Genomic DNA, 12,937 nt, shown 5'->3' on the forward strand with positions numbered 1-12,937 from the left:
ATTTTTCCATCCTGCTTGATGCTTTTGTTAATCTCTGTTCGTCATCATCAAGCTTCATGCCTTGTCGTCATTTTGCCATCCTGCTTGATGCTTTTGTTAATCTCTGTACTTCATCATCAAGCTTCATTCATCTCTTGTCGTCATTTTGCCATCCTGCTTGATGCTTTTGTTAATCTCTGTACTTCATCTTCAAGCTTCATTCATCCCTTGTCGTCATTTTGCCATCCTGCTTGATGCTTTTGTTAATCTCTGTACTTCATCTTCAAGCATCATCCCTTGTCGTCATTTTGCCATCCTGCTTGAAGCTTTTGTTAATCTCTGTGCTTCATCTTCAAGCTTCATCCCTTGTCGTCATTTTTCCATCCTGCTTGCTGCTTTTGTTAAGCTATGTACGTCATCATCAAACTTCATGCCTTGTCATTTTGCAATCCTTCTTGATACTATTGTTAATCTCTGTGTATATGTAATCTTTGCTATTTAACCATTTCCTACCCACTTGATAAAGATACTGTCATCTGTACTGAAACGTCGCATAGCAGAGTTGCGTCCCTTAGGCATGCCAGAATCCTAGGATCTTGTGTTTGAATCCCAGATTCGCCCAGATGGCCGTAGGCTTCACCAAAGTGGTAAACGTCTGTGACCTGCATCACTTCGGGGTTTTCTACCACATGAAGCTGACACGCCGTGATATAACTGGAATACTGTTCAAAGCAGAGTTAAACCCAACTCACTCACTCTTCATCTAAACAGGGAAGATTGTGCGGCGCCATGATAAGGACTGTTACTATGTGGAGGATGTCACAGGCCGACGTGACGTCATTAGTAGTAAGCACATCATCCGGACAACTGACCATTACGACGCTGGGTCTACTATAAAGGTAATACCTCGACAGGTTTAATAAGGGTTATTCCTGTGTAACATGCAAGGTGGCCGTTTATATGTGTGCGTATGCCTGTATGTGATAATTCCTTTGTGCAGCGTTCATGCGTATCTGTCTGATGTGAGGTATCGTCGTTGTACGTTGTCTTATGTCTGTCCTTCCGGTTGTGCGAATGCCTCTATGTGATATCTATGTGTTTAGCTCACCTTATTGAAAGTCAAGCGAGCTTATGTCGTTGCGGTTTGTCCATTGTCTGCCTTGTCGGTTGCACGTCCATCCGGCTCCTCAAAGACAACAATGCCTGTGCTGATGAGGCTGCATGAATGATCCCAGCTATAGCGTCTCCTGGACCACGGTAGCCATATTGAAAATGTCCTTTTTGACGTTACTTAGCCATTTCTGGGTGTTTCATTTGAGCCTGATCTGCAGCATGCATGTGATATGCAGTATAACATAGAGTACGTAAGTTCCCTTTCTATTACAGAGGGACAGTGTCCATGTGCTGGCCCCCCATCCTGTATATCACTGGAGCTACGCCCCTGGCAGGGTCATAGAAGCGATTGGTCAGAAACTGACTGTCCGGTTCTATGACAACAATCAGACAAACATCGAGAAATGGAACGTGTATCCTGCTAGGAACCGGGAGAAACATCTCAAGGACGTGGAGGACATTCGCCAGCGAGAGAAAGACTGGGAGGGAAAGGAGGCCGTCATCAGAGACGGGTCAGGGGTGTACAGACCGGGTAGGTCACCAGGAGACGAGTCCGGGGTGTACAGACTGGGTAGGTCACCAGACACATGTCAGGGGTGTACAGACTGGGTAGGTCGAACAAGACACGTCAGGGGTGTACAGACTGGGTAGGTCATCAGAGACGCGTCAGGGGTGTACAGACTGGGTAGGTCACCAGGAGAAGAGTCAGGGGTGTACAGACTGGGTAGGTCACCAGGAGAAGACTCAGGGATGTACAGACTAGTGCGTCACCAGGAGAAGACTCAGGGATGTACAGTCTGGGTAGGTCACCAGGAGAAGAGTAAGGGATGTACGGACTGGGTAGGTCACCAGGAGAAGAGTCAGGGGTGTACAGACTGGGTAGGTCACCAGGAGAAGAGTCAGGGGTGTACAGACTGGGTAGGTCACCAGACACACGTCAGGGGTGTACAGACTGGGTAGGTCACCAGGAGAAGAGTCAGGGGTGTACAGACTGGGTAGGTCACCAGGAGAAGACTCAGGGATGTACAGACTGGGTAGGTCACCAGAGACGAGTCAGGGGTGTACAGACTGGGTTGGTCATCAGAGACGAGCCAGGGTTGTACAGACTAGGTAGGTCACCAGACACACGTCAGGGGTGTACAGACTGGGTAGGTCACCAGAGACGGGTCAGGGGTGTACAGACTGGGTAGGTCACCAGGAGACGAGTCAGGGGTTTACAGATTGGGTAGGTCACCAGAGACGAGTTAAAATAGGTCACCACACACATCAGGGTAGTACAGACTGGGTAAGTCATCAGAGACGAGTCAGAATAGGTCACCTGACACATTAGGGGTGTACAGACAGGATAGGTCACCAGAGACGAGTCAGGGGTGTACAGACTGGGTAGGTCACCAGACACACGTAGCGACAGGGTAGGTCACCAGAGACGAGTCAGGGGTGTACAGACTGGATAGGTCACCAGAGACGAGTCAGGGGTGTACAGACAGGGTAGGTCACCAGAGACGAGTCAGGGGTGTATAGACTGGGTAGGTCACCAGACACACGTAGAGACAGGGTAGGTCACCAGAGACGAGTCAGGGGTGTACAGACTGGGTAGGTAACCAGGAGAAGAGTCAGGGGGGTACAGACCGGGTAAGTCATCAGAGACGAGTCAGGGGTGTATAGACTGGGTAGGTCACCAGGAGACGAGTCAGGGGTGTACAGACTGGGTAGGTCACCAGAGACGAGTCAGGGGTGTTCAGACTGGGTTGGTCACTGGAGACGAGTTAGAATAGTTCGCCAGACACATCAGGGTGGTACAGACTGGGTAAGTCATCAGAGACGAGTCAGAATAGGTCACCTGACACATTAGGGGTGTACAGACAGGATAGGTCACCAGAGACGAGTCTGGGGTGTACAGACTGGGTAAGTCACCAGAGACGAGTCAGGGGTGTACAGACTGGGTAGGTCACCAGACACACGTAGAGACAAGGTAGGTCACCAGAGACGATCAGGAGATGTCCAACCTGTGGACGTCGTCAGACACAGAAGGGTATAAGATGTGGGTATCTGTACTATTTTGATAATTGGGATGCTTCGTGATCCTAGCTAGTGCCACGAACGAAATGGTGGTCGATAAACAATACTATTACCTTTCTAGGTAAAGTTGGAAAACAGATAGGACGTCAGCAGAGGTACACCGTGAAATGGGAGGATGGCCAGCGCGGGGAACAGATGTCCGTCCACATCTATGGAACCTTCTCCAAGATGATCAAGTTCAAGGTCGGCAGCTACATCCTGGCACTTGCTGACCCTGACAACAACTATTTCCTTCCGGGTGAAGTGACAAGGGTCCACGAATATGGAGATGTTCAATGGCTACACGTGGTTTTTGTCAATGGGAAAAGGTATTACTAGAAGATGGATAAAGGATTTTGTTTTACTTTCATCAAAGCACGGCAAATATACTCTTCAAAAAATGAAACTTGACATAGATGTAAAACCGCTTTTTGCCAAATATCTAAAATAATTACATTAAATGAGAACCAAATAAGTGTTAGATAAGATGATGTGTCTATAATTCGCCAAAACACGTGCAAAGCATATAAACGTAGCGTTTGGGGATCAATTTTACAGCTTCATCCAAACGCAACCGCCTGTAAAAAACGTGCAGCACAGGATCCTGCATTTGGGCATGCAGGTCCCCCTGCTGAATGGGTATAAAAATTCACATCAACTGGACTTTTTGCACGAAGACCTGTTCGACGTCATGTATTGACCCCACGTCATCTGGCGGACCGTCTGCTTTGGTGCCAACAGAGGGTTAGATGGGCACGTGCAAGGTGGAGAAATGTACTGTTTACTGACGAGTCCCGTTTCCTACTCACACGTGCTGATGGGCGCGCACGTGTCTACGTCGGGGTGAATGTTACGCCCCCAACTGTGTGCAGCAGGTTGTCCCATTTGGCGGGAGTGTCATGGTATGGGCCGGAATTCATCACGGTGGTAGGACGCCTCTCGTGCATGTGGCAGGTGCATTGACAGGTGTGCGTTACAGAAATTTGATCCTACAGCCTTACGTTCTTCCTCACGTCAACGTTCATGGCGGACAGTTCCAGCAGGACAACGATCGACCGCATATTGCACGTGTTTGTCAGGACTTCTTATAGCACAACAACATCCAGACATTACCTTGGCCAGCTCGGTCACCAGATTTGTCCCCGATTGAGCATTTGTGGGACGAGTTGGATCGACGCGTTCGCAGAAGGAATCAACCGCCCCAAACACTTCCGGCGCTTCTTGATGGACTTCAGCATGAATGGCAGCACATCCAACAGCGTGTTATTGACAACTTGATTGCATCTATGGGTCGTCGGTGTCAAGCGGTGATTGATGGACGTGGTGGGCACAACCGATACTGACATTTTCTGTACCCCTGTGACATTAACTGTATCGTGTACGTGTGTCTGTCTAGGTGACACAATTAATGTTTTGAACATTGTGTACATTGATCTTCAAACAGTGTTTCAATTATGGTTTCTGTGTCCTATTTTGAAACAATAGCATTATATTACATTTTGAAAGTCAGTGTCAAGTTTCTTTTTTTGAAGAGTATAGATTTGAAATCTTGTTTTCTTATCGTGATCAGATTCAAATGTTTAGCTACGGATTACCATCATCTAATAACTTCATCACTTCATCGTCATCATCATCATCATCATCATATCCCATTAACAAGTGGATGCTAATTTCATTTCCATCCCAAAGAGGAGTATGTAAGGTGTATGTAGACAATAACACGAGTTGCTGATATCGGAAAACAGCACACGATACGTTTTGTTGCTGTCTCCTATCTCGTTACAAGGACGGTTTCTAAACTTGCTTTATTGAGCGAAAATACGCCTTACACATCCATCACTATTAAGAATGACACTCAACGACAAAGAGATTATTACTCGTGTGTATCCGTATCTTAAATGTTATATATGTTATATATGTTATATATTAGAAATCATTGCTTCCCTTATACAGTAAACTACGGTTATAACGAACTTAAGGGACCACTATATTCAGTTCGTAATAACCGTGTTCGTTATAAGCACATATACAGCATAATTACAGCAAACGGACAGGACCAAGAACAGTTCGTTATATCCATCAGTTCGTTATAAGCGTGTCCGTTATAAACGTTACTGTATATGCAATTTTCGGTACTGCATATTACCAACAATTCGTACTCCAACAGTAAAAACAAGATATTTGATGGATGACAACATCTTTATTATATTATGATGCGACGTTTCGGTCTTGTCTTTACTGTTATTTCCCAACTCCTAAAAATGCCAATCACACAGTTCGTATTCCACCAGTTTAAAAGCTTTTGCGTCTCTCTAGGCTCTTTTTACTACTTTCGCCTCATATTTTTTAATTATGAGCCCAAAATGTATTTATTTTTGCCTTCGTTAGTCATACAATAGATGCCTGATAATAATCACAAAAGACCCATTTCAGCAGCAGATAAGACATATATATGTTTTTACGATTCACGAATTGTGTTTTCGGTCCCATGTGGTAGCATGTAATAGTGAAAAGTGAGTGAGTATGGTTTTACGCCGCTTTTAGCAATATTCCAGCAATATCACGGCAGGGGACACCAGAAATGGGCTTCTCACAGTGTACCAATGTCGGGAATCGAACCCAGGTCTTCGGCGTGACGAGCGAACGCTTTAACCACTAGGCTTCCCGACTGCCCCTGTAATAGTCAATATGTGACAAAGGGGAACTAATCTCAGATATCTGGTGCCAAGTTACTGGTTCTAGATTCTGTAATTAATACCTGCAGACACTGCCTCTGTGTAGTTCCTGTTGTTTATTGTTCTGATCTCGGAGTCACCAGCAGTGGAGGTCGAGGAACTTGAAAGGTCTCCTCCCATTAGTAAGACAGCCCAGTTGTGAGACACCTTAAAACAACAATGTCATACCTGGTTGCACATGTTAATCAGGTAATTAACCCCTATCATGAAAATGGACTTGTCTTATTATAGACAAAAGAAATGACCCAAGATGCTTGATACCCTCTTTTACTTTATTTCATTCAACATTTTAATTCACCCATCCCTTAAATCCATTGTTTTAAAATATTCGCCACTTAGAGTTCAGTTAAAGTTAATTTCACAGTTCACATCATAGTTCACATCAAGGTTGTCACTCTGACACAACCTTAATCCATCTTCAGAATTTTCCCACCGCATCCAAGAACTGGAGTGGTGTCTTGACACCATGGGATAGCTGATCCTTCAGTCTGGAAAGTCGATTGTCATTCTCCTTGTACACACGCTTTCTTGCTGGTGGAGCTGCACCTAGGTCTAACTGAGATAGCTTGGTCCTCTCAGATTTCTCAATCTTCGTGATGATCTCGATGAACCTGTAGAGATTAGGATGACGATGATTCAGTGATGCATTGAGGCGACTGTGGAAACCCTCCAGGTTGTTGATGGTACTTGGGCCGAATGTCTGGTGATGGTTCCACAGTGAAGGGGGAATCTGGCTTCATAAGCATGTAATATGTAGTCGTTGAATTCGTCAGCATTCGGTACATCGGGAGACTGGTTCATGGAGTCAATCCATGCATCCTGAACCTGTTGAAGAGGCAGCAGAGGCAAGGCAGCAGCTCGTCGGATCCACTGTTCCACAAGGGGGTTATCTCTGTATCCAACAGCAAGACCAAGCTCCTGTGTTTTCTGCCAAATCGCCTGGGTAAAGTGGAAGAAACACCCCTTGATGTCTGAACCTTGAAACTCTGTCTGGAGGGCTCTAATGGCAGGAACTTCAAAGTCCACCTGGAATGTCTCTGGGTTGAATGGTTGGTTCAGTAGATGTTGGATGTGGACCTTCAACTGAGCAAAGAGGCGTTGGTAAGTTGTAGTCCGACGATCAGGCATCAATGCGTAGACTAGGGGATAGGTAATGCTTCCTTTCCGTGCATGCAGTATGTAAAGCTGATTCCAAAGATGTGGGCAGGCGGAGAAAGTACCATCCGTGTAGACAATGGAAGCTGACTGGAGGACTCTAAGCTGATCATCAGTTGCAAATACCATCATCTTGTTTTCTTCACCGTCGGCAAAAAGCAGAAACCGCTCACCATCATGGGTCTCTCTCCAGGGTGCTGCAATGTCGACTTCAGCTCTGGTTTTAGGGAGTTCCGGGATGGTGTGTGCGATGTCTGTACATGGCGCTGCCGACTGAGCTGAAGGAGGGAAATATAGCTGCGGCCTCCGGATCATGTCTCAAGACCTCATCGTTGTAGAGGGCTGGCATAGGAGTGGTTGGTTCTTCTCTTGCTCTCTTCCTTAAGCTACCAAGAAACTAGATTCTGCTGGTGTCTTCTGGTGGGTGGTTGTGTACAGTGAAATTTCTGACAAAATTTCCAACTGTTGTACATTTGCCAATGCAGGTCTTAACGGTACATCGCCAGTGAGTACCATTTTGTCTTACTTTGTTCTTGTAGTGGAGATATCCCTGAAAGGGGACCTGGAGAGTACCTCTTTGACTGGTAATGAACTCAACCTGCTGCAGACCTGCCATGATAAACTCATTTATTTCCTGAGAATATTCAAACAGAATTACTGGCCTACTCATATTAATTAATCTGCTAATCATGGGCTGTGACCATTGTTAAGTGGGTAGACTGGCTGTGTTTGATAAATTATTCCCACCTACTCCACTGTCTTACAATGGGTTTCTCACTAATGGGATGTCTTACTAATGGGATTTAACCACTTGAAATACATTGCTGGAGCTGCTAATTTGCCCTTGCCTAGTCCTCCTTTAAAATGTCATCCGTGATGTAGGGTTCTAACCCTTCTATGGGTATATATATAAAGACAGGGAGGTTCGTCGTCGTGGGCTACAGCGGTATTGTATGGAGGCGTACACACCTACTCTGTCACTCATTGATTCTGGTTTCAGGTCAAAGGATGCCCTCTCCACGGATAGTTACTGGATGAATGCGATGGCCTACACTGAGGCGGAGAAGGTGTTTCTGAAGCATCACCCCGACAGTAGTGACGAGGAAGAGTTCTCTCGTTAAGAGTCGGCTGCACTCAGCTCATCTCCATCCCATGTATGTCATCTCGGATAACATCTGGAGGAATCCATATTGAAACTAGATTTACCAGTTTCACACTTCGCGTGACTATGACATAATAATATGGCACAATTTCTTTCTCAAAATCGGCCGCCATGTTGTACGAACTTTTCGCCAAGGGATCAGTCGGTGTGCGGTCTACGGTGAATTCATGCAATGGATCTACACCATTGCTGCCCGAGGTATTATGTAGGTGACGGAGTTTCCCGAGTGGAATTGAATGGACTATGCAGCTTGTTAAAACATCTTCTTCTCTGTTTCATCAACGAGTTTTTTAAATGAAACACGATAACAAACGTTGAAGAGCAGTTACGTTTATTTACAAATGGTCAACAGTACATTTGAGAGTATGAACATATCATTGCTACTTCAATCAAGCGGGGTGGTTTTCAAATACAGTAAACTACGGTTATGACGAACTCAAAGGGACCACTAATTTTAGTTCGTTATAGCCGTCAGTTCGTTATGAGCGTGTTCGTTATAAACGTAGTTTACTGTATACCAATTGCTGATAGTATCATAGACATTAAAACCCCGTTAATCCCGACAGTGTGGACTCTAGAAAAAACAACTACAGTAATCTACGGTTATAACGAACTCAAAGGGACCACTGATTTTAGTTGGATATAACCGTAGTTCGGTAAAAGCATATATACAGCAAATGCCCGGGACCAACAATATGTTCGTTGTATCCGTCAGTTCGTTATAAGCGTGATCGTTATAAACGTAGTTTACTGTATATACATTAGGAATCTTTGGTACAGAGAAACATATCTATATGTTGACGTTTTTTACAGTCCGGTTTACGGGGTGTTCAGTTTATACAATTTATACTTCAGCGGTAGTCATTGATACAAGGCTCTGCGATTTTAGCCAACAGACTGCGGCGACACGAATGTGGTTAAACTCTGTTATATATACGGCTATTTGATGTACGCTAGGTTTCGTTCTGTCGACTAACCTTCTGAAACCCGAAACCCTCTGCTCTGCTGGTGTTAGTTTGTATGTAACTTCATAGGTAGTCTGCAACTTGTGTCATTCGATACCGAAGACCAATGAAACCCATGTTTAATGCCGACCAATCGCATTCTCCAAGAAATAGGCCACGACCAGTTTTACTGGTTGAACTCGTTGGTCTACTGGTAGAGCGTCCTCCCGGAGCGGAAGGTCCGGGGTTCGAACCTCGGCCTCGTCATACCAAAAGAAGTTAAAAGATGGTACGTGTTGTTACCCTGCCTGGCGCTCGGCATTAAGGGGCTAATACAAGGACTGGTCTGCTCGGAGTCAGTATACTGTGTCTGAGTAGGGTATTCATGTTAAACTGCATTATAGTATCTCAGTGGGCTAGCACTATAAAATCGGCACACACACATGGGTGTATGCACGTCGCTTTATAAGTGCAATAATCTTGAACACGACGTTAAACCCCATTTCACCTCACATCACCTACTGAGGTAGACAGGAGCCCAGTCAAACAAGCGATGACGCATTGTGTGAGAACACAATGACGTTGAAGAACTAAAACTGTAGTGATAAATATAATTTGCCAGCCGTGGTAAAACACATTCACTTAGTTTAAATATTCTATGATTCAGAGACCCGTGAAGATCTGGATTAGAATTGATCTTCAGCAACGTAGCTTGTCGTAAGAGGTGACTAACAGAATCGGATGGTCAGGCTCGCTGACTTTGTTGATGCATGTCATCGTATCCCAATTGCCTGGATCGATGCTCATGATATCAATCACTGGATTATCTGTTCCAGACTCAATTATGTATAGACCGCTGTCATATAGCTAGAATATTGCTGAGTGTGGCGTTAAACAACAAACAACAATTCTGTGATTCAATATTATTATCTCCTTTTAACTATTTTTGTTCAGGTATTTTCATCAGGTAAATCATGATCGTGTCTGATGATAGTTGCAGCAGTGTTAAGAAATTATCATTGGTGTTAAATATGACATGATGTTATGTATTTTTTTTAGATTTTGTAAAGAAAAATAATAAATTGGTACAATACAGTTTAAATGTTGATAAATGTGTCTCATGTGTATTTTCTTCTTTTTCCATCAAAGTGAGTGAGTGAGTATGGTTTTACGCCGCTTTTAGCAGTATTCCAGCAATATCACGGCGGGGGACACCAGAAATGGGCTTCACACAGTGTACCCATGTCGGGAATCGAACCCGGGTCTTCGGCGTGACGAGCGAACGCTTTAACCACTAGGCTACCCGACCGCCCCTCCATCAAAGAGGTAAGAGGCGACTAACGGGATCGGGTGGTCAGGCTCGCTGACTTGGTTGATTCATGTCATCGATCCCAATTGCGTGGATGATGCCAATCACTGGATTGTCTGGTCCAGACTCGATTATTTACAGACCGCTGTCATACAGCTGGCTTATTGCTGAGTTCGGCGTTAAACAACAAACCAACCAACCAAATCTTCAAAGAGCCCTGGATGGGAGTAGAATAACTGCGTTTAGCGCCGCTTTGACCAGTACTTCCGTCCAATCAGAACGTGTCAGATTAACGTCGAAAACCAAAGTGACGGAGCCCTTTGACATTTATAGTGAGAACACCCTGTATCATAATCGGACAGAAGCAGGGATTCACAACATGAAGCTGATCCTGACTGAAAACATTTATTGTATCAATTATTGTTATTAATACATGCACAGCTGTTAATTTCAATAGTTATCAAGAGTGTATATTTGGAATATACAAACGAAATAACTTTGCTGTTGCTCTTACCGGTGTGTACTTGTTTTTCGTCGATCGTTCAGTTTTGTTCTACACAATCAACCTATATATTGAACACAATAAAGATAGAAGGAACCGCTAAAATTGCAAAACAATTTCTGCAAGAGGTAGTTTATCTAAAACCGCCGACTGAGTAAGTGAGGGAGTTGGATTTAACGCCAATATGATCAGTGTCCAAGTAAAATCACGGCGTGTGAGTTTATTGTGTGAGTGAGGGAACTGGATTAGTGAGTGAGTGAGTTGGGGTTAACGTCACTTTTAACAGTATTCCAGTTACATGACGGCTTGTGGGAGGAAAGCCCGAAGTGATGCAGGTCTCAGACGTTTACCACTTCGGTGAAACCCACGAGCACGGGTATGGTGCTGGCAAACCTAGAAACATGACCTGGCGTGCCCAAGGGACGCAACTCTGCACAGCGAATCGCGGCGCCTCAGACGACTGGGTCACCCGTGCCCCCGGGAACTGGATTAACGTTGACGCGGCATGTGTATGGTGCTGACAGATAAAGGATCCTAATTAGTGTGTATATGGGATTCAAACTCGTGAACAGAGGATCCTGGTATGCTGAGGGACGTAACTCTCCAAGACAACCTCTTTGAGGAATGTGTTTCTTTCAGGGTTAATTCTCAGAAATGTTAGAGTTGCAATTGTTGCGAGTTGATCCCCAAATTGACACACGAAGGTCAACACAGACATGGGTACGCACAGAACTAGCTGGGGAAATCGGTAAAAAAGGACACAAGATGAATGAAAAATTAACAAATTATTTTAAAAAAGAAGAAGATAGGATTTACATTCATAAAAGGCAATACAATGGCACATATGTGGCAGCAGTATTATATAAAACAGGCCCTAAGTCGGACCACTCACGAATGTTCAGTATGTGCCCCGGCCCGTGGAGATCCGGGGTAGAATAGGTCTCCAGGAACCCATGCTTGCCGTAAAAGGCGACTATGTTTGTCGTAAGAGGCGACTAACGGGATCGGGTGGTCAGGCATGCTGATTTTGTTGATGCATGTCATCGATCCCAATTTCGTGGATCGATGCTCATGATGTCAATCACTGGATTGTGTGGTTCAGACTCGATTACTTACAGACCGCCGTCGGGTAGCCGAATGGTCAAAGCGTTCGCCCGTCACGCCGAAGACCCGGGTTCGATTCCCGACATCGGTACAATGTGTGAAGCCCATTTCTGGTGTCCCCCGCCGTGTTATTGCTGGAATTGCTGAAAGCGGCGTAAAACCATACTTACTCACTCACTCTAGACGATACTGCCTGAAAAGTAGTTCCTGTCGGGAGTTGATAACTTCACGCGGGCTTTTCTTACCTGCTACCACGTGGCCGAGGATAGGCCTTGTATCAATGTTTCTTTCCCGATGTGTATTCCTACGGATAAATCACTGGTGGAGCTGATATTATTCATTATGAATTAAAGACGGATCAATAACTACTTTGAAGGATATTATTCCTATGTATGTTCGATTCACATGGACTTGGTACTACAAGATACCAGTGAGTATCCAATTGATGTTACATTAGTAAATCAAAATTTCAACTGGTGAAGTCACACAATTGCTATTATCCGTGGGCTGAAAACTACCAGATACCTATGAAATGTTTGTTTTTTACTTTGTTTTATTTCTTTCATTTTGTTGCACTACTTCATTCAAATGTACATGAACCAAGAAAAAAGTATAGTTATATTTTCCATCACTTTATTGCTACTACAAGGATTAATGGCCACAATTACGGTATATCATTATATCACTTTGCTGCAGTCTGCCATGTTTCATGAATCTATCAAAATCTGCAATGACTGAAAAGATCAAGATAACATCAATGAACTGTAGGGGTATTCATGAAAGAGTTAAAAGACAACAGACGTTTAATTTTCTTAAGCGTAAAAGGTCCACAATATACTGTTTGCAAGATGTACATTTAACTGAAGATATGAAACA

At 44.4% G+C, this 12,937-nt stretch overlaps 1 protein-coding gene across 1 annotated transcript in view; it reads left to right on the forward strand.

Moving 5' to 3' along the window:
- The window catches only part of LOC139449959 (uncharacterized), a 30,430-nt gene extending 20,252 nt beyond the window's left edge, over positions 1–10,178 (forward strand). Inside the window, exons 11-14 of the mRNA XM_071231571.1 lie at positions 751–878; positions 1,366–1,624; positions 3,233–3,479; positions 8,041–10,178. Of these exons, the coding sequence (XP_071087672.1) occupies positions 751–878; positions 1,366–1,624; positions 3,233–3,479; positions 8,041–8,161 (755 nt within the window). The 3' untranslated portion in view covers positions 8,162–10,178. The remainder of the gene's footprint in view (positions 1–750; positions 879–1,365; positions 1,625–3,232; positions 3,480–8,040) is intronic.
- The last annotated feature ends 2,759 nt before the right edge of the window (positions 10,179–12,937 follow it).

The sequence above is a fragment of the Haliotis cracherodii genome, unplaced genomic scaffold, assembly GCF_022045235.1.
Source record: "Haliotis cracherodii isolate W230 unplaced genomic scaffold, xgHalCrac1.p SCAF_8, whole genome shotgun sequence".
In the NCBI taxonomy this organism is placed as follows: Eukaryota; Metazoa; Mollusca; class Gastropoda; order Lepetellida; family Haliotidae; genus Haliotis; species Haliotis cracherodii.